The 26,919-nt window shown below is 43.9% G+C and overlaps 1 protein-coding gene across 1 annotated transcript in view; it reads left to right on the top strand.

Annotated features, from left to right (window-relative positions):
- Positions 1-7,934: 7,934 nt before the first annotated feature.
- SLC9A9 (solute carrier family 9 member A9) overlaps positions 7,935-26,919 on the top strand; it is a 626,265-nt gene continuing 607,280 nt past the window's right edge. Inside the window, exons 1-2 of the mRNA XM_002716580.6 lie at positions 7,935-8,368; positions 24,846-25,048. Coding sequence (XP_002716626.3) covers positions 8,194-8,368; positions 24,846-25,048 — 378 coding nt within the window. The 5' untranslated portion in view covers positions 7,935-8,193. The remainder of the gene's footprint in view (positions 8,369-24,845; positions 25,049-26,919) is intronic.

A 26,919-nucleotide genomic window follows, 5' to 3' on the forward strand; every position in this document is an offset into this window, starting at 1 on the left:
TCTAGCTCTCTGCTATGGCCTGGTAAAGCAATAGAAGATGGCCCAAATCCTTGGGCCCCAGCAGCCATGTGGCAGAACTGGAAGAAGCTCCTGGCCCCTGGCTTCGGATTGGTGCCACTCTGGCCTTTGCGGCCAGTTGGGGAATGAAGCAGCAGATGGAAGACTTCTCTCTCTCTCTGCCTCTCCTACTCTCTCTGTGTAACTCTGACTTTCAAGTAAAGAAATAAATCTTTAAAAATATTTTTATTTATTTATTTTGAAAGTCAGAGTTACAGAGAGAGAAAGAGATACAGAGAAAGAGAGAGATCTTCCATCCACTGGTTCCTTCCCGCAGATGGCTGCAACAACTAAGACTGGGTCAGGCCAAAGACAGGAACCAAGAGCTTCATTCTAGTCTCTCATGTGGGTGGCAGGGTCCCAAACACTTGGACTACCTTCTGCTGTTTTTCCCAGATGCATTAGTAGGGGAGCTGGATCGGAAGTGCAGCAGCCAGGACACAAACCGGTGCCCATATAGGATGCTGGCATCACTAGTAGTGGCTTAACCTGGTATGCCAAAATGCCAGCCCCTGAATTTTCTTACTTCTGTGATGTGGAGTTTTGATGACTCTACAGGCCAAAAGACATGATTTACCTTTTTATCTAAGAGAAGCTTATTGTCTGTCCATAGAATTTCTATCTAATTTAGTTTCCTTTGATGTAAATAAAATTCATCTTACCTGCTAATGAAGGAATATTTTGAGCATACCTGTAAATTAAGTTATTGGAGTTTAACATGTGCAGCCCCTATAGAGGTGTATATGAAATGAGAACGACTAGGTTGCATTGAATACTAAATTTCATTTCTGAAAAATAGAATTTCTTCATTTTGAACAGCCTTCCTCACTGCTGACTCCTGGGATTGTCTCCTAAATAAATCATCTGCCGTTAGTCCTGTCTCAGGACCTGCCTTTGAAGGAACCCACGTGGAGGCATCTTCCAAGAAAGGCTGCTCCAAAGCCAGATTTTCAGGTGATTTAGGAGAGACCAAGAGGTAAATCTGTCAAAATCGGCTTGGAATTTACATTCCTCATTTCAGAAACTATTTCCAAGCTTGTTCAGTTTCCCCTTGTCTAGAACTCTGTCTTCTCTCTTCTCGTGTCTCATTTGGTCTTTATAAAAAAATGGAGTGATTGGGAAGGGATTAGAGGCATGGATTTAACACAGAGAAGTGATAGGAAAAAACCTCTTTTAGTTAATGAGGTTGGAGTTATTAGTTTGTAAGACGTGGAGTAGAAATCACATCCTGAGAAGAATATGAATTTATCACACGGACACATGGAAGATCAAAGAAATGAATTTTCTCAATACTGATTTCAAGAATCTGGGACTAAAATGAGTTAGTCTGGCTGGTGTATCTTTCCTCCCTGTCCTTGACTCTTTTTTTTTTTTTAATTAATTAATTTATTTGAAAGGCAGAGTTAGAGAGAGACAGAGGCAGAGGCAGAGAAAGAGAGAAGTCTTCCACTCGCTGGTTCATTCCCCTCAAATGGCCGCAATGGCCAGACCTGGGCTAATCTGAAGTCAGGAGCTTCTTCCAGGTTTCCCACGTGGGTGCAGGGGCCCAAGCACTTGAGCCATCCTCCACTGCTTTCCCAGGCCATTAGCAGGGAGCTGGGCTGGAAGTAGAGCAGCTGGGACCCGAGCTAGCACCCACGTGGGATGCCGGCACTGCAGGTGAAGGCTTAACTTACTATGCCACAGCGCCGGCAGATTTCTTGGTTATCCTTAAATTTCTCTCTCTCTCTTTTCTATTTTTTTTCTTTATTTGAAAGGTAGAGTTTACAGAGAGAGAAAATCTTCCATCTGCTGGTTCACTCCCCAAATGGCTGCAACAGCCAGAGGAGCTGGATCTGTCCAAAGCCAAGAGCCAGGAGATTCATCAGGGTCTCCCACGTGGGTGCAGGGGCCCAAGCACTTGGGCCATCTTCTGCTGCTTTCCCAGGCCATAACAGAGAGCTGGATCAGAAGAGGAGCAGCCAGGACTAGAACCGGCGCCTATATGGGATGCGGGCACTGCAGAGGGTGGCTTTACCTGCTACGCCACAGAGCAGGCCCCCTGTCCTTGACTCTTGAGCTACCATTTCTCTCCCTTGCTGAAGGCTCCACACTGGCTTGGGGGACAGTTTCCCTTGCCTCATGGAGTGCCAGTGAGTGGAACATTTCTCGTAACTGATCCTTCAAAATGCACCAGACAAAAAGACCAACAGACTGAGATTATTCCTCCTATTGGAGACACCCTGTTCAAAAGGAAAAGGGTGATGTGCTGTGCCCAGAAGGTGAGAGACAAAGAGGGGATTGCAAGACACAGGATGAGAAAGGGCAGAGATCAGAAACAAGGAGGGCTGCCCTCTGGGGTCCTCCTCATTCCTGAGGCTCCGGCTCTAAGGTCATCGTGCCTTTGATGGCAAAGGGATGCCATGGCTAGGTCACAGCAAGACTTGCCTCGTCTTGGCAGGGTGGGCTCTGTGGAGCAGGAAGGGGATCTCACTCTCTCCATACCCTAGGAAAGCTTTCCTCCTCTATCCCCTGGCCCTACATCTCCTCCAACCTCACAGGGGTGGGGAAATATCCAGCTTGTGGGCCATAGAAGGCCTGGAAAATCATTTGGTCTGGCCCTACCAAGGCACCCACCAATGGGATCTGAAATTCAATAAATCTGGAGCCGGCACTGGCTTGGTGGGTTGAGCTACCACCTGCAGCACTGGCATCCCATATCAGCATCAGTTCAATTCCCAGCTGCTCCACTTCCGATACGACTCCCTGCTATGGCCTGGGAAAGCAGTGGAAGATGGCCCAAGTCATGTGGGAGACCCTGATGAATCTCCTGGCTCTTGGCTTTGGACAGACCCGTTCCTCTGACTGTTGCAGCCATTTGGGGAGTGAACCAGCAGATGGAAGATTTTCTCTCTCTGTAAACTCTGCCTTTCAAATAAAGAACAAAAAATTAAAAAAAAAATAGAGATTTAAGGATAATCAAGAAATCTTCAGCCGGTGCTGTGGCATAGTAAGTTAAGCCTTCGCCTGCAGTGCCAGCATCCCACGTGGGTGCCAGCTCAGGTCCCAGCTGCTCCACTTCCAGTCCAACTCCCTGCTAATGGCCTGGGAAAGCAGTAGAGGATGGCTCAAGTGCTTGGACCCCTGCATCAACGTGGGAGACCTGGATGGAATTCCTGGCTCCTGGCTTCGGATCGGCCCAGGTCTGGCCGTTGAGGCCATTTAGAGAGTAAACCAATGGATGGAGGACCTCTCTATCTGTATTTCCCTCTCTCTGTAACACTGCCTCTCAAATAAAATAAATAAATCTTAAAAAGAAATTATTTTGTGGGCACTTGTTCCTAAGGTTTGGATTCCATCCTAATTTCATGGGAAAACTTGCCACTAAAGGTAACAAAACAGTGCCTTAATTTTTTAAAAATTATTTTTCAACTTTTCTATTTTCTTAAAATATTTATTTATTTATTTGAAAGGCAGACTTATACAGAGAGCAGAAGAGAGAGAGAGAGAGAGAGAGAGAGAGATCTTCTACCCACTGGTTCACTCCCCAAATGCTTGCAATGGCCAGGGCTGAGCCAGTCAGAAGCCAGGAGCCTCTGTCGGGTCTCTCACTTGGGTGCAGGGATCCAAGGACTTGGGCTATCCTCCACTGCATTCCCACGTGCATTAGCAGAGAAATTCTTTAATATGCTTCCTGGTCCATAGTAGATGTCCTGTTGTGTCTTTCTAGTTCATATCCTTTTACTGGTCAAACAGGGTAAAAATTGAAATTCTGAGAAGAAAATACATTAAGATTCGACAATGGATTCGCAAATATATTCTGTTCCTGGAAGAAACCATAGGCCCCGCGTTCAGACAAATGCAGGAGCCGCACAGGGACTACGAGTGCGTGATGCTGTTGATGCGTGTAACTAGGCTGTTAGTTAAAGTTTAGGCCAGAGGAAACCCTGTATCCCTGCACAGTGATGCTGTCTCTTTAACTCGGTCTGATACGCCCACCTCCCCAGGATGCACCCGTCACATCTGGGACCAGGGTGGGAGCTCAGACCTCGCTCTGGTTGTCTATCTGTGGGCATTTTCTTTTCCACCCCAGAATGCACTTGGACAAAGAACGCTTGTTCTCTCTTTCCACCGTGGACCCGAGTCAGACAGACCTCTCCCACGTCGGGCGGACCTTCTCTGTGCTTGCTTAGAGGTAGTTTTTTTTTTCTTTCTTTTTTTTTTTTTCTCTCTCTCATTTGCAGCAGTCCTCTGGCCCACTCATGATGGGTCTTTCCCCATGGAGGGCGGGGCACATTCGCACGTGAATGTGTGTTAATTCCATCACTGTTAAATACATTCTTTTCCTATTTGAACTCAATACTAGTCTCTCCATTTTTTTTTTTTTTTTTGACAGGCAGAGTGGACAGTGAGAGAGAGAGACAGAGAGAAAGGTCTTCCTTTGCCGTTGGTTCACCCTCCAATGGCTGCTGCGGCTGGCGCACCACGCTGATCCGATGGCGGGAGCCAGGTGCTTCTCCTGGTCTCCCATGGGGTGCAGGGCCCACGGACTTGGGCCATCCTGCACTGCACTCCCTGGCCACAGCAGAGAGCTGGCCTGGAAGAGGGGCAAGCGGGACAGAATCCGGCACCCCGACCGGGACTAGAACCCGGTGTGCCGGCGCCGCAAGGCAGAGGATTAGCCTAGTGAGCTGCGGCGCCGGCTAGTCTCTCTATTTTTTAAAAAAAATTTATTTATTTATTTGAAAGTCAGAGTTACACACAGAGAGGAAGAGAAGCAGAGGTAGAGAGAGAGAGAGAGAGAGAGAGGGATCTTCCATCTGCTGGTTCACTCCCCAATTGGCTGTAATGACCAGAGCTGCGCCGATCCGAAGCCAGGAGCCAGGAACTTCCTCCTAGTCTCCCACACAGGTGCAAGGGCCCAGGGACTTAGGCCATCTTCTACTGCTTTCCCAGGCCATAGCAGAGAGCTGGATCGGAAGCGGAGCAGCCAGGTACTTGAACCGGTGCCCATATGGGGTGGGCAGCGGCTTTACGGGCTCCGCCACAGCTCCAGACCCAGTCTCTGTATTTTTTAAAAGACTTATTTGTTTATTCAAAAAGCAATGTCAGGGAGAGAGAGAGAGAGGGAGAGAGAGATCTTCCATCTACTGCTTTACTCCCCAAATGGCCAGAGCTGGGCCAGGTCCAAGCCAGGAGCCTGGAATTCCATCTGGGTCTTCCATAGGGGTGGCAGGGGCCCAAGTACCCGGGTCATCATCTGCTGGTTTCTGAGGCACATTAGAAAGAAGTTGGTTTGGAACTGGAACAGCCGGAACTTGAACCAGCACTCTTATGGGACGCTGGTGACCCAGGCTGTGACTTACCCTGTTGTGCCAAAATGCTATCCTCCTGCTGCTTAGTATTTCTGTCTCAGTGGGAGACAGGAACCTAGGTTGGAAGTTAATACATTCCTTGCCCATGTCAACATGAGGAGAACGGACTTGGAGAAAGCTGGCTGTTCACTCAGCCTTGGCAGATCATGGCCAGGTAGGAAGGGGGCCCAGGGTGTTAGCTCTTGCCAATCTTTTCTTAAGAAGTTGTAGGTATGACTTTTTAAAGTAGGAAAAATCTTAATTTGAATATGTTGACATCAAATTTGGAACTTTTATTAAAAACAAGCTATGGAGTTTGGCATTGTGTGGCCATGGGTTAGGCCACAGCCTGTGACACCAGCCTCCCATATTGGAGCGCTGGTTCCAGTTCTGCTGCTCTGCTTCGGATCCAGTTCCCTGCTGGTGCACCTGGAGAGCAGTGGAAGATGGCTTAAGTACTTGGGTTCCTGCCACCCATGTGGGAGACCCCAATGGCGTTCCTGGCTCTTGGCTTTGGCCTGGACCAGCATCAGCCATTGCAGCCATCTAGGGAGTGAACCACTAGATGGAAGATCTCTTTTTTTTCTCTCTCCTCTCAGTTTGTCACACTGCCTTTCAAATTAAAAAAAAAAAAAAAAAGAAAGTGTGTAAGGCAATCAAAACATTTTATGGGATTTTAATGCTCTTGTTCAGTTGCTTTGTTAGGTGAGAGAATGGAATTGGACAGCATAGGAAAACCAAAACGTTTGTTCTGCTCAGGTGGAATGAAATTGTGGTGAAAGGAAACCCAAATGATTTAGTGATGACTGCAACAAAAAGACAGGAAGTCCCAGGTTTTGCATTTGTGTTATCTTGTCAATCTATTAACTCAAGACTAAACCTGTGGGAGTTGCAAAATTATAAGGGTAGAACCTGCTAGCAAAGCTCCACACAATGCTTGCAAGCATTAGCTGACAGGTTTCAAAACAGTTTGAATATCAGTCATCACAGTAAAGCTTGCCAAAAAGGGTAGTCTGTTAGGAGAACATCTGCAGCCCACAGAGACACCCTCTGCAAGGGAAACACACGGCGGAAACAAGAAGCTGAAGCGGCAGAGTTCTCCGTGCAGTGGCTGGTGAACTTTCTCTGCGGTGAACCTGTTTTCTGGGCGGTCGCTAGCTCCCAGTCGTCTTACGTGTTTGACCTTTAGCTCTCGGTGACAAAACAAATCATTTTCAGGCTGTATTTGGACTCTGCCTGCTTAATGAGTCACTCACATTTTGTAAATTGAATACTCGTTCTGTCAAAATGGGGATACTAGATGATTAAAATGCCTATGTTACAATGACACAGTGAAATGATGAAAAGCCTCACTTAACCCCAAGATACAGCCAATTGCATTGTGTAGGAGCCACTGTGAAAGGGAGGTCATAACATTTTCTTAAAATCCTGCCATCTTAAAATCTTACAAGCCCCTGGTGGTGGTGTTTTGGACTAACTGTGGCTCCAAAAACACAGACAGACCCAGCCTGCCAAGTGGAGATGATCTGAGGAACCACCACCACTGGGCTCCTGGATTGCATTCTGGAACCTTCCATGCTGGTGGCCCCACCTTCCATCAGTGAGTGACATGGTTTTGCTACAGGACAGAGGAGGCTGTGCCCTGCCACGGATCCCACAGCTGCTGGACGCCAGGGTCAGAAGCTCTCTGGAGACAAGTCCAGGTTTGCGGCATTGCTGAGGACGGAGGAATTTCTTCCTTCCTTTTGTTTTTTGACTCAACATATTCCAATGGCACAGTTGGAAACCAAGGATAGAATTTTCTTTTTGTCCTTGACTTTCTTTTGTTGTTAAAAATAGTTGATCCAGATTTTAAATGCTACTCTATGACTACCAATTATATAAAACCAAGTACAGAGTTACATATGAAATTCCTTTTTCTGATTTTGAAAGGAAAAAAATCCTGTGAAATCACTTTAGATTCAAGCAACGCATCCCATCTCCACACACGGACAGGCTTTGGTTGGAGAGGGAACACCTTGCATGTATACAGGGCTATGAGTCTGGAACTGGCTTTTTAAAATTTATATTCATTATTTTTATAAAATATTTATTTATTTATTTGAAAGGCAGGGTTGTAGGGGGTGGTTGAGGAATCTTCCATCCTCTGGGTCACTACCCATATTGCCTGGGCTGGTAGTGAAGCCAGGAATCAGGAGCTTCATCCAGATCTCCCATATGAGTAGCAGCAACCCAAGTACCCGGGCCATCTTCCATTTCTTTCCAAGGCACCCGAGCAGGAAGCTGGATCAAAAGTGGAGGAGTGTGGACTTGAATGGGTGCCATGTGGGTTGTCATTGTTTCAGGTGGCAGCTTTACCTGATGGGCCACAATGCTGGCCCCTAGAATTGGCTATTTGAACTTAAATGTTACTGCTGTAGGGTGCTGTTTGTTATTATTAATCTACAATTCACCAGGACTTGTTGGAAACCATTGGACCATGACTCAAGATTTCAGAATCGTGGCTTGCAGATTTGTCCAATCTGAAGGAATTTTCACAGAATGAATCTTTTAAACAGAGTCAGCGTTGCCAGTGAAACTGCACTGTGGAGTTTGAAAAGAGACGGGGCTGCTTTAAGAGAGAAACAGGAAGTTGTAACTAGAAGCCGTCTGAATGCTAAGGCAGGGCAGAATGCTTGTGAAGTAGCAACTAAAGTGGCAGTGTTTATTCTGAGACCCTCAGGCAGCCAGGCTGTCTTGGCAAATCTTGATAAAACAGCCCTTATCCAGCTTTCTGTCTAAGGAATTCCCAGAAGACTGGAGCATGGAGAGGCAGCGAAGGTTCGCCTCCGAGAAGGATGAGTATCAGTTTCAACATCAGGGAGCGGTGGAGCTGCTTGTCTTTAATTTTTTGCTCATCCTTACCATTCTGACAATCTGGTTATTTAAAAATCATCGGTTCCGCTTCTTGCATGAAACGGGAGGAGCGATGGTGTATGGTAAGTGCATAAATGGTGGGATTGATGTGAAACTTGTTGCTTGGGTGTAATTAGAGACTTGTACTCAGATGGCAAAGTACCGAAACTGGAGAAAACGTGCTGATTGAAATGTCATTAGCTTGTTGAAAGGTGCTGCAGCATAATGAACGCAATTCCCTTTCCAGATGAGTTGCGGGAATTTGCTTTGTCACGAGAGAGCAAATGTCATAGTCATGTTCTCAGGCGGCACAGAATGCAGGTCTGTTGACAGCTGTGGGTCCATTGTCATGTGGGAGTGGAGCCGGGTGAGCTGTTTGTTTTCATAGCACTGTTGGGAAGTGATGGCTCTGCAGGCACAAAGAGCAGCCTTCTTTCTTGCAGGCGGCACTGAGGAGCACTGTAAAGTTCTGCAAATGGTATCGCTGCAAATGCAGGGAGGAAATCCTCTTTTACCAGAATTTGCCGAAGAAAACTTGCAAAAAAAAAAAAAAAATACAGACTCCACCCCTCCTAGGGGAGGAATCACATCTAAATCTTTTTTGATTATATATAATGTTTTATCTTCTAATAATAAAAAGTCATAAATAAACAAGAATTTTTTCTATGTTAGCACTTTTTATTTCTTAGCCTAATTTTAGATGTTCTCATTTACAGTTGCGAAGAGTGTTATTTGCTGTATAGTTATTATTTTAATTTTTTTGGAAGCCAAGCTATGGAAAAGCATTTGTGGAACATGGTAAACTCCCAAAGCATTGCTCTTGCCTTGTAATTTACCATGTCATCACATTACCACGTCATCATCCAGAAAGTTTAGTAAAGTACAACAGAGATTATGTGGTCTGTTCTCTCATATTTTGAAGTAAAATGCAAGACACCAATAGTTTTGAAAGTGGTGTTATTGATGAAATTCTTGGCATCACCACTCTCTGTCAGCCTGATAATGGATAGGAACCTTGCACTCAAGGGAAACAGATGAGATGTTGCCATAAACCAAAGCAAAGAACATATTTATTATTTGTGGGTGTCCGTCATTTTGGAAATCCTGAAGTCCCTTTAAATGCTTCACACGTGGAAAACAAGATCAATGCACATTTTGTATGGCCAGCTTGTGATGTCCTGCTGTTATCAATGGATAGCCATGATTTGAGAGCATAAGGAGTCCTGTGCCTTCACTGGATCCCCCTGTAAGATACATGAGCTGTAAGGCAGAAGGTTCAGGCCAAGCAGTGTGGTTCTTCCCAGGAGGTTGAGGTATGGGTCACTGCAGAGCACAGAGTTAAATTCCTTTGTACTGAGGGTCTTTATATATATATATATATATATATATATATATATATATATCTTCCTTTTTTAAATTTTTTACATTTTTAAAAAAGTTTTTTTTTTATTTATTTGAAATTCAGAGTTAAACACAGAGAGTAAGAGAGGCAGAGAGAGAGAGGTCTTCCATCTACTGGTCCACTCCCCAATTGGCTGCAACGGCCGGAGCCAAGCAGATCCGAAGCCAGGAGCCAGGAGCCTCCCCAGGGTCTCCTGCATGGGTGCAGGGGCCCAAGGACTTGGGCCATCCTCTACTGCTTTCCCAGGCCTCTGCAGAGAGCTGCATCAGAAGTGAAGCTGCTGGGACTGGAACCATCGCCCATATGGGATCTGGACACTGTAGGCAGTGGCTTTACCCCCTATACCATAGTGCTGGCCCCTGTACTGTGGGTCTTAAATCAGGCACAATTCTGGGGGTGGGGAGTGGGGAAGTCACAATCAGATGGAAGAAAAATGGCCACACAGAAAGGAAGTGATGCTGTCAGATAGGAAGCCCTGGGCTCCAGTCCTTAACCAGCTCCATCATCAGTGGACCAAGATCTTTCTCTTGACTTGGAGAATAAATAATCCACAAGGTATAGGGTGTAATCTGAGCACACAACAGCTGTGTAATTCTTGACATCAGATTAAGAGGCTAGATGCACTTTAGCAGAACAATGCAATTAAAAGATTACCAACCTTTGGGAGAGGGAAAGATTTCTTCACAGCCCCCACTTTGATGAAACTATGACTCACTGACCAATTTCAGCTTCTCCATGATGGGATCTTGTTGTATAAACCTTCTGATTAAATTGTGGTGCCTACAACAATTAAATTGTGGTGCCTCTGCATTTACAACACAAAAAGTAACTTTTACTTTTGAACCTTACAAATTCCAGATTGTCTTGCATCTTCAAAAATATCCATGAAAGGTTTTATGATTGTGGTTGAAATCGTAAAGTGTTAGTGCATTTCTACTATCGTTGAGGTAGCATTTCTCTAAGTAGACATGCTAAGGGCAGGATAGGACTGGTGTTTTCTTGGTCTGGTCTGTCTGCTATCTGTCCTTTTTCCATGGAATATTTTATGTGAAAGTTATTGAAAGCATTTTCTGAACCAGTGCAATGTAAAAGCAGTATAAGCATTACGAAGGTATACATATTTGTGTATAACTATCTGTTACTAGATTGTTAGTATGTTATCTTCAAATTATAAATCAGTGAAAGAGATACTTCACTGTTTTTTATTGTTGTTGTTGGCATTGAATCGTAGTTGCTGCTGGTATTTAGAGGTGGTCTTCTCTACAGAGGGAGAAACTGATTCAGAGGAAGTGAAGTGATTTCCAAACAGTGAACGCCACTCGCAGTGGGGCCCGTGTGCTCTCACTCATCCACATGTGTTAATGAGGTTCATGTTCATCTTAAAGGAGCTCTCAGTGAAAGTGAAAAATCATCCATATGGCTGGTATTAGTGACTTCTCGTATTTCCTCTCCAGGGATCATGGTGTATCAGAAATGTTTATTAGAGACTTTCAGGGGTGTAACAAAGTAGTCTGAAAAATTACAACAGATCTAATAAACATTTTTTCGTTATAAGAGAGAAGATGCCAAGTGAATTTATTGTACGTCAGCTGTAAGCAAACTTGGAATTCACAGATTAGAAAGGAGCCCTAGAGAACATACATCCAGCTTCCTCATTTTGCAGAAGAAAGAAGTGAAGGCTTAGAGGTGACGATCGTGTCATTTGTCAGCTGTTGAGCTGGGAATTAACTTCCCTCTCTTTACTGAGAGATGCTGAGATATTAAAAATCAGCAGATCTTTTCCATGGTCTTCCTGGAATGGACATGTCTGTGGGATTCAGATGTATCCTCACGCTGTTCATGCATTCAAGTTTAGTCAGATAGATCCTCTTTCCTAGGAGACCCCAAAGAGTGAATTTTCCTGGTAAAACTATATAAATCCTTTTATCTACAATGAATGGAATTTATGGTTTTTGCAGGAGCTCTGCTGGGGGCCTTGTAATAATGGGGAAGTGAAAAACACAACTAGTCTGAGAATTCAAACTTTTTAAATTTCCTTCTTGTAAGGAGTTGAACTTTTGGCAGTAGGCTGTAACTCAGTCCTTGCCATCCTGTACTCTTGTACACCTGTAGCGAAATGTCTTCACAGTTAGAGATTTTGTGCCTCCTGCTGATCAGTGAAGTAGGTGAACGACTCTCCTACTGCACTGAATATTGCTCTTGCTCCTATGTACTGTGTCGTTTGCTCCTGTATCAAAAAGATATCAAAAGTTTTCTGTAAGGCCGGCGCCACAGCTCACTAGGCTAATCCTCCGCCTTGCGGCGCTGGCACCCCAGGTTCTAGTCCCAGTCGGGGCGCTGGATTCTGTCCCGGCTGTCCCTCTTCCAGTCCAGCTCTCTGCTGTGTCCAGGGAGTGCAGTGGAGGATGGCCCAAGTGCTTGGGCCCTGCACCCCATGGGAGACCAGGAGAAGCACCTGGCTCCTGCCATCGGATCAGCGCTGTGCACCGGCCGCAGCGCTGGCCGCGGCGGCCATTGGAGGGTGAACCAACGGCAAAGGAAGACCTTTCTCTCTGTCTCTCTCTCTCACTGGCCACTCTGCCTATCAAAAAAAAAAAAAAGTTTCCTGTAAGCCCTCAGTCCAGTGTATTGTCTGCTTTTCTGATGACATGTGTCAGATGTCCTTTAGGAAACTGAAGAGATGTGGATATCCTTTATCAGCATACCTGGAAACCCTGTGAAAAATGTCGAGCGGTCAGATTCTTAGAAAGTGAGCCATTAGAGTAAAATGAGGGGGCAGTGATCAAACAGAATCTTTAACTGCTTTTTTTTTTAATAATTATTGTTGGAAACAATTTTCAGGTTCTTAACCTTGCAATATCATCTGAAAGATTGTCTAAGCCAAGAAAAATCCTGCCTAGTATTTGGATTGACTCTGTTGATTGGAGATAAGTGCAATTCTCCAAATACAAATAACCAATTACATGAAAAATATTTTTCTTTCATCAAGGGTCACAGGATGCTTCTAAAAATTAGTGACAGCATTATAATAACATTTTTGCTTTACCAAGAATAGTAATGGGCACTTGTCTCTCATGACCTTCTATGCTTCTGATGATTTCAAAATTGAAGGATCAGAATCCATAACTGGTTTAGAACATAAGCTATGGTGATACTCATTTAAATTGAACTAAAAGCCTAAATGAATGTTAATGGCCAAAGTATTGATTGACAGCAGCTGGTGCACTTAGCGCTAGTCACTTAGGACCCTGTATCCCCTGCTAGATGTTCATAAAAGAAATATTGTGCTCTGATAGCATTAAAAATTCCATTACATATCACTGGGGGCTACCACACTTTTAGGACATTTATAATGCCATGCACTTGAGGGTTGGGATCTGAACTTAGGGCAAGAGCAATTTCAGCCTGTTCAATTTAAACCTCTGCTTTTGATCTCATGGCCTTCCCATATAAGAGTTTCTCAATTGTTGTAGAAATCTTTTTTTTTAATATTTTGTTTGTTTATTTGGGAGGCAGAGTTACAGAGAAAAGAGAGAGAGAGGGAGACAGAGAGAAAGGTCTTCCGTTTGCTGGTTCACTTCCCAGATGGCCACAACTGCTGGCACTGGGCAGGAGCCAGGAGCCAGGAGCTTCTTCCAGGTGTCCCTCATGGTGCAGGGGCCCAAGCACTTGGGCCATCTTCTGCTGCTTTCACAGGCCATAAGCAGAGAGCTGGATCCAAAGAGGAGCAGTGGGGACATGAACTGGCACCCATATGGAATGCCAGTGCTGATGGCAGAGGCTTAGCCTACTGCACCACAGTGCTGACCCCAATTGGTGTAGAAATCTTGCATTGCCATTTAGTGAGCACAAAGGAAAACACAAGCCACAAAGATTAGATTTTGAATTCATTAAACTATACCATGCTGTAATGTTTTATCATTCTTTAAGTGTATATTTGGCTTTTTATTAGAGCAATTTAATTTACTCAACAAGTTTTTCAAGTTTTAAAGGAATTATACTTGCATAGTGAAACACCAAGATTTTCAAATTAATTTGGCTGTCAAGCCTTCTGAAGGCATTAATTTCACGCTAGCCCTTCCTGGAAGTTCTTCAGAGTAGAGCTGGGTTGTTGAACATGGTGTGGCTTCTATGTGATTCGACCCTGCTGCAGCGCTGCCTCCATTACTGCTGGGCCCATAGGAGATGCTTCCAAGGAGCTCACGTCTGCCCCTGCCTGGAAGGTCCCTCAGATCCTTTACTTCTGTACTGTGGCATGCCTTATGGAGAAAGCACTGGAACTCTCTTGGGGATTTAAGCTTTTTAATCCTCCTAACGTTTTTTTGGGTAGCTAAAAGCATTACTTTGGGCAAGTGACTTAACCTCTGGCCTGAATTTTCTCACCTGTAAAATAGGAAAGAATCACAATGCTGCAAAAGTCCTTAAAACTTCAGGCACGACCAACTTCACCCATCGGGCATCTTTCAGCCTCACCAGCCCAGACAAGTAGCTTTCTTCCCAGAACCCAACAGCCAGTAATGGCATTCCGTCATTTCTCTTGAGTCAGTTATGTCCTACAAACAGAGAGGGTGCATGTTCAGGGGTGTTTGGAGACTTTCTCATGGAGCTGGTGTGGGTCTGGTTTAATCTGAATGGATCTTCAGGAAGGGTTATTAGGGCTTGGAGCCCAATATACTAAACTTGTCTCCTTTCGGTGTAAAAGTTTGATTTTTCGGGTACTTCACAGATCTAGACAAGGTTTCCCATGTGGTAAGGTGTTTCTTAGAGAAAGGATGAGATAGTGAAGGCATAGTACTCCAGGTAGGTTTCTAAAAATTGATTTTTTAAAAAGATTATCTCTTTGAAAGGCAAGGTTACAGAGAGAGAGAGAGAGAGAGAGAGAGAGAGATCTTCAATCTGCTGGTTCACTCTCCAGATGGCCACAATGACCAGTACTAGGCCAGACCAAAGCCAGGAGCCAGGACCCAGGAGCTTCTTCCGTGTCTCCCAACTGGGTAGCAGGTGCCGAGGCATTTGAGCAGTCTTTTGTTGTTTTCCCAGGCACATTAGTAGGGAGCTGTATCGGAAATGGAACAGCCAGGACTTGAACCAGAGCCCATAAGGGAAGCCGGCTCTGCAGGCGGTGGCTTTATCTGCTATTCCACAATATCAGCCCCCAGCAAAAGCATTTTTGTGATAGTATATATGAGGGGTCTCTAAAAAGTTTGTGGGAAATGCATATTATGAGCAAGTTTTGCATAGATTTAAGTTTTTTTTGCACAAAAATAGACATCTTTCAGTTCTATTTTTTGTGAACTTTTTGAAACTCCTCAAATAACTGAATGCTTTATTACTAATTCTCAAAGCGTCCGTGCTAAACAGGCAAGATGATCTTCATTCTGCATTGAAGGAAACAGAACTCAGAAAATCTACAACTTGGCCAAGGCTGCACAGAATTATTGGTAACGACATGCTTTTGAAAGCTAGCCTTTCAAATTGTGGGCCCAATAAGGTGTAGTTAACTTTCTCTTTTACCCTGAAGCCCAGAAATGTAACCTTGTTCATAGCAAAAAACCTTTCATGGGAAATGGTGGGAGCAGTACTGTGAAATATCCTAGGGAGCATAATGAATTTGACCTGGAAATACTTGCTCCAGGATCTGGGAAAGCAGTGTTGCAAGTTCATGGTCATTCAGGTTTTAAACGCCTGTGGTTGTCAAGAGTGGGTGTGGCATGCACCATAAATAGTTTGAGAAGAACGGGTGGATTCCGGCGAATCATACAAAATAGGATTTCATCATGTTTAACTGAATTTAGTTTTTGGAAGAGACTGAAGGCAGAATTGTGAAGTATACCTCTGGGCTCTCCTCTGAAACCTGTATGCACGAGCCCTATATGATGTGGATTTTGATGAAATTCCAAGACAGAGATGACAGAGGCTATTGTTTTATAGGAGAATGCTTCCCACAGTGTGCTTCCTGGACTGGCAGCATCAGTACCACCTGAAAGCTTGTCAGAAATGCAAATATGTGGGCCCAGATCACACCTACTGAAACGGCAACTCTGGGCCTGGGGCTCAGTGCTGTGTGCTTTCTCAGACCTTCCAGGTGGTTCTGATGTACCAGAGTTTGAGAAGAAAAATTGAATGTTCAATTCCTGGTTTCCACTCTAGTTTCTCCTTTCTTTTTCTTCTGATTTGCTGTCACTCCTTGACTATATCCATACTTCATAATATCTCCACCTCTGGTCTGAGAAAAGAAGTCTGTTTTGTGTAAACATTGTGAATAATATGCTTAGTCAATATGCATATAGTGATATATATCTCTGTTTTTATGATTTTTTCTGTCAGCTTTCTAAGATGGCTGCAAGATACATATATATCTATGTATAAGCTCATGGCTGACAGAGTTTCTAAAGAGAAATTCTCTATAACACTTTGTCAGAAACCCCAGGGTCCAGTGAAGTGTGTGTTTGTATACATTGTGCATTTATATGTGCATGCCTATGTGTGTTGTATGTTTTCTGTGTGTACATGTAAGCGTTCTCTCGTGTGTGCATATATTGTGTAGTGTCTGGTATACCTCAAGGACGGGTGGTGAATGTTAGACACTCCACCATGGTGGTGCACACAATGAGACTTTGTGATGCTTCTCATATGACTGTATCCTGTGAGAAGATAGAAACTTTGAATGAGGCATCCCAACAGGGAAGAGTAGACCACATTGTCCCCTGGAAGATAATGGGATTCTGTTGCTAGCAGGTAGCTTAGACCTGTTCTAAAATCATCATTGGCTCTTTCCTTCATCAAAGCAAGTTGATGGTAAGCCAGCACAAAGCAGTAAATTGTGTCCCTTTTAGCAACACCTACACTTTCCTTTAGTCCTTTGAATTTGGAAGGTTGGTGGGAGGGCAGAGAAAGAACAAAAGCCCTAAATAACCATATGGCTTTGTGTATTTTTACTTTCAGTTTCATCCCTGACTAATCCTAGGATAAAACTAAACTGCTAAAAAGGAAAATGTTAGGAAATGCATTTAGACATTTGAATTCAAGCCCACCTCTTCTCTGTAAATCAGTGTTCTAACAAAGACTTTTTGTAAAGAAGGGAGAGAGATGGATATATAGCAGATAAAAAGTTTAAAATGCAGGAGACACAATTAAAGTCTGATACTTGTCTTTATAGATAAGTAATGTCATCCAATGAGTTGGCTTCCTTAGATGGTCAAACCCTTCCCTTTATCCCCACGTTTAAATCGCCAGTTCATATTTTTTGAATGTCAAAGATGGAAATAATGACATCACATGTTTCTTGCCATTAACAGTCCCTACCGTAAAAAGTCCTCTTATTGGGGGTGGGTGTTTGACCTAGCAATGAAAATTCTGGTTAGGATGCATGCATCCCACATCAGAGTGCCTACGTTCAGTATTCTGCTCCAGCTTTTGAATCCTGCTTCCTGCTAATGCATACCCTGGAAGACAGCAATGATGATTTCAAGTAATTGGGCTCCTGCCACCCACATGGGAGACCTGGTTGGGTGCCTAGGGCACCAGCAGATAGGAGCTCTGTCTGTCTCTCCACCACTGTGTTTCAGTCTCTTTCTGTCTGTCTCTATCTCTCTTTCTCTCTTCCTTTGAAATAAATAAACAAAAATTAAAAAGAAACAAAAATCCAAATACTGGTCAAGAACACCCATTGAGCTTTAATTTGCTCTTTTCATTTTAAAATTCCTGTATCCCAAGGCTCTAAATCGTTCCTCATGCAAACATGTACTAAATCTGATGTTAGCTTCCTCTCCATGCCCTCACTGCTCCTCAGTTCTTTTCTCCCCTTCGAATCATTGTCTCCATGTACTGAGGCCTCTGCCCCAAAACAGCTGATTTTTCTCTGCACAAGGAGCTCACTCAATTCTTACTCAAGACCTTCTTGCTGACTGGCTCTCCTACCTGAACACTCCCCATTCCTTTGTCAAATTGGGCCTTTATTTGAGCTGCTGAAGGGGCCATCCCAAGATGCTTGATGTTCCTGCTGAGCTCTGTGCTCCTAGATTTCCCTGCACTCCTCCCTGGAAAGCCAGGCCCTCTTCTCCACCTCGTGAACTCTGGTATCTCCTTAGGAACCTCCTTTGTGAAACTGTCCCCAATGCACTGGGAGGCTTGGTTAGCTTGTCTTTCCTCCTTTAGGACAGCCTTTAAGATTTTGTGCATTCATTTGTAAAAATAAAAAAAAACAGCTTTCCTATCTATTAAGCAGCATTCTGATACAAGTAATAGAAACCCTGACTGAAGCAGGTGTAAGCAACAAGGACCTGTGTCATTTCCCATAACCAGAAGCCCAGAGAATTGTAGTCTCCAGTGCTGGTCATCAGCAGCTTGGTCATAAAAGACTCGGTTTCTTTCTTTTCCTCCACTTTCCTAGTCTTGGTGCTGATTTCAACATCAGACTGGCCGTGAGGCGAGTATGGCAGTCCCAGGAGTCCTCCCCTGGCTTAGTAACATTCCTGAAATAGAAGAGAGCCCATTTCTCTTGTGGCTCTCTCTTAAGATTTCAAAGCTTTCCTGAGAAACCCCCTGACAGTGTTCCTTTGCTTCTTAATGAATGGTGTGGAATCACAAACCCATTCCAGAGCTAATTACTAGCTAAAGGGAGGAGAAACATTCCTGGAGCTGAGAGTGAGGTGGACTTACCCTGAGTACATGGCTGCACGGGGAGGGGTGGACAGCTGAATGTATCAGGGCTTTCTTGGGTAGAAGGGTATTGGGATGCTGGCTTGGCATCAGTAGTGTCTGTTACACTCAGCAGGTGGAGATATAATATTACATATATCACATACTTTGAAGATTTATCTTTTCATATTAGGGGAGGGGCAATACCTCATTAATCTAGATTTTTCTTGGTTGCCACTCAGTGCACTGAGACTGAAAGATCTGCAAAACTCCATTCTTCTACAGTCTTCTTGTGTTAACTTTAGGCTCTTAAATTCTTCTAACATCATGTACCATTTAAATATGGTTCTCCAGTGATTGTCTAATGAGGTACATGTGCAGAGCTGAGCTTCTTGCAGAGTGCAATGTCAGAGAGGCCCTGCTGCCTTAGAAACAGAATCTGAGGGGACCTGGCTGGAGCCAGGCCATGTAGTGGGGTCCTGTGAGTGCAGAAGCACAGCACAGCCACAGTGTTGAACAGAGCTGAAGAGACACTGACACTTTTGTGTTTTAAAAACCATTCTGTGATCCATTTCATTACAGGTTTTTAAAAAGTCAGCCCCCCTCTGTAATCCTCTACGAGAAGCCACCTTAGGAACCTGCTGTGAAGAGGACTCTGGGTTGGATGCAAGGGGAGTCAGTTATGAAGAGCAGGCTTCATAGCAAGAAAGGATGAAGAAACCCTTATGGTTTTTTTCTTTCTGGAAATTCGGGTCACAGGGTTGGGTAGGAAGAAAGGGGCTGGTAGTTAAGATACTGAAATATTTTCAGAGCAAGATCACATGTAATTCATTTATTTATAATTCTCAAAAGTCCCAGATAAATCAATGCCTTCCATGTCTGTGGCGAGAAAGGAAAATGAAGGAGGGAGAGATCGAGGGAGTGGAGTTTTCTTGTATCTTTCAATGTGGATAATGAAGTAAGAGCCAATCCTAACAACAAACCTTGTATTTCTAAATGTTCCTTGGCCTGAGGAGTCCTGGGGTTATGTCCTCTCCCTCTTCTCCTTCCTCCGTCCCTCTTATCTCTCTCACAACATCACAGTGTCAACATCACATCAGGCATCTGCTACATGACGTCTACACCGAAAGCCCTGCAGGGACCAGAATACCACAGCATTGTGTGGAATGTTCCATATAGGCAATGCTTAAACAGGTCAGTAACTCGTTGACTACACAAACTCAGAGGGTACTTAGTTCTTGATTCCGGGGCGGGCAGCAGTGTGTGGACTTACAGAAAGTTGGACTTCAATTCTTCCTAAAGTATTTGGCTTTTCTAGAGGAAAAGAGATGTGCTAGTCTTACAGTTTCTCTGAATCCCTGACCTAAACAGTCTCCCTGTGTAGTCCAAGAGAAAGAGCCAAGTCTGTGAGGCAACACCAAATGACATAGTTCTTTCTAAACCTGGTCCTTGGAGTGTGTGTCTCAAAGCACTGGTGTTGTGAGAACTCAATGACACAGGGACTTAATGGGCCCAGGCTGCATCAGAGCCTGAGTTCCCCCAGCTGGGATCTGAGAGGGACTTTGTAGGATGAGTGAGTGCTGTAGGGAAGTGCACTGTCCAAACCCCTCCAGGGAGCTGTACACTGTTAGAGAGAGGCCAAGGTTCACTAGAGGTTAGGCCCACAAAGCCACCCTCCTAGGTGACCAGATGTCCAGGTTGGAAGATGTAGATGATGCATCTAGACCAGAGTTTCTGTCTGGAAAAGGCAGTGGCAACAACGGGCAAGCAGACAGGCCTCAGAGGGCTGTGTGCCCCTGTGCTGGGTGGGTTTCATGCTGCTGATGCAGGCTGGCTCCTTTTCAACCTCAGCAAGTAGGGTCCTTGCTTTGGGGTTTACTAACGAGAGTGGTAGTGTTTTGCTCCCAAACCACGGCAGCCAGACTCCTCCTTTCCTCCATACACAAAGGATTGCTGCTTCCTTTATACTATCTCTAAAAACGGTCCCTTTACTTGATCTGTCACCTAGCTCATACAAGATTGCGCTGTTGTTTGTTAATTCCACACTCTGCATTCCTGTCAGCTTGTGGCTAAAACAGTGACTGGATGTCTGGTTGTAAAAAGCGTTCCGAGGCTCTGTAAGTGTCCGGCCTTTGACAGATAAGGATTTTCCAGCTGTTGCTCCTGCAGCGGCGGTGCCCTCCTGGGTGCCTGGGCTTGTTAGCCAGGTGTGCTGTGAGGCTGGGGGTTTCCTGCTGATCTTGACAATCTGCCAAGCTGTTCATTGCTCTCAGCCCTTTTTGGGGAAACGTAGAGACAGACTCTTTTGGCTAGTGTGCTAATTTGGGTCCTCCAAGAAGCAGATGTTGGAAAGAGATTGGATGTACAAATGATTTACTGGGAGAAACTCCTAGGAGAGAAAAATAGGGGAGGAGCCTGGGAATGCTGGGCTCAACCCCCTGTGCAGAGAGGGAAGGCAGGAAGGCCAGCCAGGAAAATTGTGGGCTGTAGTGCAGTTTTCAGAAAGGTTTTGTAAGGGTGATGGGGTGTCCTTGAGCCACATTTGTCCATCAGAGTGGGCCCCGCCCCACTGGCTTAGAACCCCTGCTGTGCTCAGCCCCTGGATGGGGGCAGCTAGTGTGGAGCCTCAGTGTGAATATGGTGATGGAGTCCAGCCACAGAAGCTGAGACCACTGCTCAAAGGCACTCCTCACAATGGGACACCTGTTTGGGAGGCCTGCTCTATGGCCGGCGCAATTGGTCACCTGTGGCTTCAAGCTGCTTGCTCCATTTCTGTCGGTATGCTTCTTTGTGAAGGCTGGAATGGGAGCTGGTGCTGAGGGTAAGACAGGGCTGTTTAGGCACGTGTGAATTTGTGTGAATTTGACCACACTGAGCGTTAGGCACTCACTGTTATCACAAAGACCTGCTTTTCCTGCTTGGGAAGTGACAGTGGGTGCTTCATATTTACTCCTAGCTATGTCATTGAAAGCATTTTTGCAATAATAGGTGTCTCCCCCAGTGGGAGTTGCAAATAATGCTCTATGGGTTATTTCCATGCAAGCCCCAAGCAGATAATATCTTGTGGTTCTCTTCTTTGTATCTCACTTGAGTATCATTCCTGCCATCTGCTCAATCACTTTTAGGACATGAATCCTTTCTAGGCAAAGTGTTGAAATATAATGTTCCTAGGCAACCCTCCCAGACCAGTGGGAGTTGAGCTGACGTATGTTCCCTTCTCTGTCTTGACTGGTTTTACTGTAGTCATTGGACACCGTGGATGGAAGGCTGCCCACTGTTCTGTAGTGGCTCAGACACTCAGTGAAGATGAGGACCCCCTCGCTGGTTTTCTCACAAAAGCTAGGACACAATATTTCTATTATGAAAGAGTGAGCCAAACACTGATGTGGATATAAGGGGAGATATTCTGGCAAGAAATCTGATTGTCATTCTTACCCTTCACTCTAGTTAGTTCTCATTGTTGCCCAGGTAGTAATTCTTACATGGAAATCTCATTGTTTTACCCCCTTCCTAAATAGTTCTACCTTACACTGGGCTACAAGTCAAAACTTCTCAGTGTGACAGAAGAGCCTCTTTAGGACCTAGTGCCTGCCTATGGGCTGCAGTCCACAGTTTCTCTCTCTCTCTCTCTCTCTCTCTCTCTCTCTCTCTCTCTCTCTCTCTCTCTCTCCCCTCTCCCTGCCTCTGTGTCTCTCTTCATTTATTATCTTCTTACACAATTAGTGGTTCCCCAGATGTACTGGCCGAGTCCCTCTGCATTCACACAGTGTATTTATTGGGTTATCATCAGTGATCACAGAAATACCAACACATGCATGGCTTATACCGCAGAAGTTATTTTCACTCACATAATAGTCCAGTGCAAGTGTTCCTGGCTGGCAGGTGGCTTTCTCCCACCTGTTATCTCAGTACTCCAGGCTTTGAGCCCATTGTCTCTGTCCACCTTGATGGCCTTTGACCTCTCCCCATTCAACTTGCAGATGGGGAAAGAGAAAAGAGAAAATGCACCTACTTCTTCAGTGCTATGGCCCAGAAGTTACAGACATCAATTTCCCTTATACTCCATTGGAGAGAACTGACCAGATGCCAACAGCCAGGAAACAGAGCCTGACTGAGCAGCCAGTTCGCAATAACAATTCTACACACGAGGAGAGCGTGAGCCCTGGAGAACTTTCAGCTGTCTCTGCTGTTACGCGCTGCCACCAACATGTGCAGCTGGGTCTCAGCTCATTCCCTGATTCAGCTCATCTGGACAAATTTTATGTGACCTTCTAAGATTCGTCTCAAGCTTTGCATAATTCAAAGGGCTTTGGAGTGTCTCTTCTCTATACTCATATAACAGAGTGCTCACCAGCTGTCATAGCACGTGTCACATTGTATTATAATTGTTTGCTCATGAGTCTTCACTTATCTAAACTTGAGCTCGTGTAGGACTGGACATGTATTTTTATTTTAAATCTATAAATGTCTGGCATGAAATATGCAACCAATTAATGTTTTCTTAAATAAATAAAAGGTTATTAAATGATTTAATTCACAAGAGAGTTTAACTCTGCAAAATTTTATGTTTTAAAGAGTGAGCTATGGATTATTTTTTCTCATACACATATGTCAATCCTAAATCTAAGTTAGGGAGTTTAGAACTCTGAAATTTCTTTGCTATTTGATAAATATATATTAGAAAAGTTCACAGTTATCAGATTACCACAAGCAACCTTACACAGTTTTTATAAACTTAAAGTCAACAATTGTCATTTAGAATCAACTTCGCACAAAAAGGCATATTGTATCACTAGAATGCATTTTCCTACAGATAAGAAGAAACTTGATTCAGAAGTCGCTGAAAAAATTAGAGAATATTTTATCACTTAAAAAGAAGTCTAGAATTAGGGTAGCTCTAGGGCAGGCTGGTTGATGTTGACCCAGGAACTCAGTGATGTCATTTGGGATCCAGTGCTTTCTGTATATTGTTGCTACCATGCTTAGCTGGACGACTGTAGACTGACTGTGTTCGTGGACTGGATCCCTCATGGTCACAAGATACTGTCACTGCCAGAAATAATAATAATAATAATAACAATAATAATAATAATTTACATTAGTCATGTCCTGAGGGAGAGAACAAGAACTGTTCTTCTCCCGAATCATGGAATTACAAATATTTGCTCTTAGTTCAAAGGAGCCAAATTAATATGTACCAATCTGTGGACCAGAGCATTCTTAGGGGATTCCAGTCTCCTGACTGGTGTAGTTACTCCAAATCTATAACAGAACAAAGGGTTTTTTGAAATGTTTGGCAAGATAGAGGAAGCAGGTATCTCTTCTCTCCAAAACATGTGAGTCCATTAGGAAGAAAACATAGAAATGTATGCTGAGTACTCAAGCAATATCATCCACTACCAGTATTTTAACAGTACATTATATTGAACAGATATCTACTGAAAGTCAGTAATGTTTAAACCAGGCAATGATCCTACCCATCCTTCTGTCAGCCCTGCATATCTGTGGGCTGAGCATCTGCAGATCCAATCAACCTTAGATCAAAATTATTTAAAAAAAAAAAATCCATCCAGGGCCGGCGCTGCGGCTCACTTGGCTAGTCCTCTGCCTGCGGCGCCAGCACCCCAGGTTCTAGTCCCGGCTGGGGTGCCAGAATCTGTCCCGGTTGCTCCTCTTCCAGTCCAGCTCTCTGCTGTGGCCCAGGAGCACCTGGCTCCTGGCTTCGGATCGGCGCAGTGCCATTTGTGGGGTGAACCAACGGAAGGAAGACTTTTCTCTCTGTCTCTCTCTCTCTCTCTCACTCTCTAATTCTGCCTGTCCCCCCCCCCAAAAAAAAAATTCCATCCATTGTACCAGCATTGTTGCACAGCAGGTTAAGCCACTACTTGTCACAGCAGTATTCCAAATTGGAGCACTGGTTTCAATCCTGGCTGCTCTACTTCCTATCTAGCCCCTGGCTAATATGCCTAGGAAGACAGCAGAAGATGGCCCAAGTGCTTGTGCCCATGCTACCATGTGGGAGACCAGATGGAGTTCTGGGATCATGGCTTCAGCATGGCTCAATCCTAGCCCTTATGGCCAAATAGGGAGTGAACCAGTAAATGGAAGATTCTCTCTCTCTCTCTCTCTCTCTCTCTCTCTCCCTCTTTCTATCATTCTGCCTTTCCAAATAAAATAAATAAAATAATTCTTTTAAAAGAAATTACATCTGTGCTGAACCTGTGCAGTTTTTTAGTCATTATTCCCAAACACTGTAGTATAACAACTATTTATATAGCATTTACATTGTTATTAGTTATTATAAGTAATCTAGAGATAATTTAAAGTATATGGGAGGATGTGAGTACGTGATGTCAAATAGTCTACCATTTTATTTAAGGAACTGGAGTTTCAGAGGACATTAGTACCTATGGAACTAACTCTCCACCAAAACTGCAGGGTGATCATACTTAAAAGTGTCTAGTAATGAACACTTAAGATTGTCTTCCCCCACTACCGTTATTTATTCTTTATTTTAGGCCTCATAATGGGATTGATTTTACGATATGCTACAGCACCAACTGATATTGAAAGTGGAACGGTCTATGACTGTGGGAAACTGACCTTCAGTCCTTCAACTCTCCTGGTTAACATCACCGAGAAAGTTTATGAATATAAATACAAGAGAGAAATTAGCCAGCACAACATCAATCCTCACCAAGGCAATGCTATACTTGAAAAGGTAAGGATCCTATTTTATCATATATGATTGTTTTCGGTATGAATAATTGCATCGTATGTGAGCATCTATAATGTTTTGCATTCACACGTCTATCTATGTCCTTTTCAGCACTACACTGTTGGGGGCCACTTTGTTGACAAAGGGGTCAGTACCTTGTGGTATGCTCTTATTATAAGCTCTGTTGTCAGTGTGTTTTCCTGGAAGTTGGAAAAGGAAGATTTATATTATAGGTGTTTTAAAATCCCATTATATTAAGTAAAAATAAAAATTCAGCAATTTTGCCTTTCTTGATAACCTAATTCAAGTTTTCAATGTGTATTTTAAGTGCCATCATATATTGCTATTATATATATTGCCAGCTATTTACTTGTTTTAAATCTCCTTTGCACTAAATGGAAAATGGAGAGAAATGAAACTGTTTTCATTTGCAAACCTTGATCTAGGATGACTGGCTTTTGGCTGCCAATGTAAAACATTGGTCACTCTGCTGCTTAGAAATACACTGACACACATTCAGTCTCAAGACAACTTGTCTCCTAGAGTGCAGTTAGAGATTCTTGGATTGAAAAAGAAAAATTGTGAAATAAAATGACTCACCTTTTTTTAATGATTTATTTATTTTATTTGAAAGGCAGAGTTAGAGAGAGGCAGAAGCAGAGAGAGAGTTATCTTTGATCTGCTGGTTCACTCCCAAGATGGCTGTGCCGATCCGAAGCCAGGAGCCAGGTGCTTCTTCTAGGTCTCCCATGCAGGTGCAGGGGCCCAGTGTCTTGGGCCAACTTCCACTGCTTTTTCAGACCATAGCAGAGAGATGGATCAGAAGTGGAGCAGCCAGGACTTGAACCAGCACCCATATGGGATGCAGGCACTGCAGGTGGCAGTTTTACCCACTATGCCACAGTGCCAGCCCCCCAGTGACTCACCTTTTAAAAACTGGGTTTATTACTGCAAATTTGTGAATAATTTCAGTCAATAGAAGGAAAATTTCCTTCTACTCTTGATCATGACTGTGGATCAGCAATCAGGTGAGGTTCCCTCTTGTGGCACTTATGTGTCCTAGATCAGCTGTTAGCTGTGAATTTCTGTGTAAAAATTTAAGTTTGTGCTAAGAACCGAGATTTTATTGAATATATTTTTGGGTCAGAGCTGAGGACTTTCAGATATTGTAAAGTGTATTTTATTACTTTTGTCCTTTATGGATTGAGTTTCCTTGTCCTTTTTTTTCTTTTTTTTTTTTCTTTCTTTTTTTTTTTTTTTTTTCATTTTGAGAGGCATGGGCCAGGAGGAGAGATACTTGGTCTGCCATTGTTCCTTATTCCAGATGTGTACTTTTTGTAATTTGTTTCACATTATCTTCCACTAGCACATTTCCAGATTGACTTCCTTTGAGCACTTAGTAAGGGCTCAGGAAAGTCAAGCAGATTATAATGTTAGCCTAAATAAGGCTTCTTTAGAAAAGTGAGTTGAAGCACACACACAAAAAAATAAACAATATTGTGGTTTTTTTTAAGATTTATTTATTTATTTGAAAGTCAGAGGTACACAGAGAAAGAAGGAGAGACAGAGAGAGAGAGAGACAGATCTTCCATCTGCTGGTTCACTCCCCAGATGGCTGCAACAGCCCGAGCTGGGCCAATCTGAAGCCAGGAGCCAGGAGCTTTTTCCGGGTCTCTCACACAGGTACAGGGGCCCAAGGACTTGGGTCATCTTCTACTGCTTTCCCAGGCCATAGCAGAAAGCTGGATCAGAAGTGGAGCAGCTGGGACTTGAACTGCCACCCATATGAGATGCTGGCACTACAGGCAGCAGCTTTACCCGCTGTGCCACAGCGCTGGCCCCAACAGTATTGTTTTATTATTTTTTATTTAATG

This window comes from Oryctolagus cuniculus, chromosome 4 (genome assembly GCF_051225735.1).
Source record: "Oryctolagus cuniculus isolate XC-2025 breed Fujian yellow rabbit chromosome 4, ASM5122573v1, whole genome shotgun sequence".
Lineage (NCBI taxonomy): Eukaryota > Metazoa > Chordata > Mammalia > Lagomorpha > Leporidae > Oryctolagus > Oryctolagus cuniculus.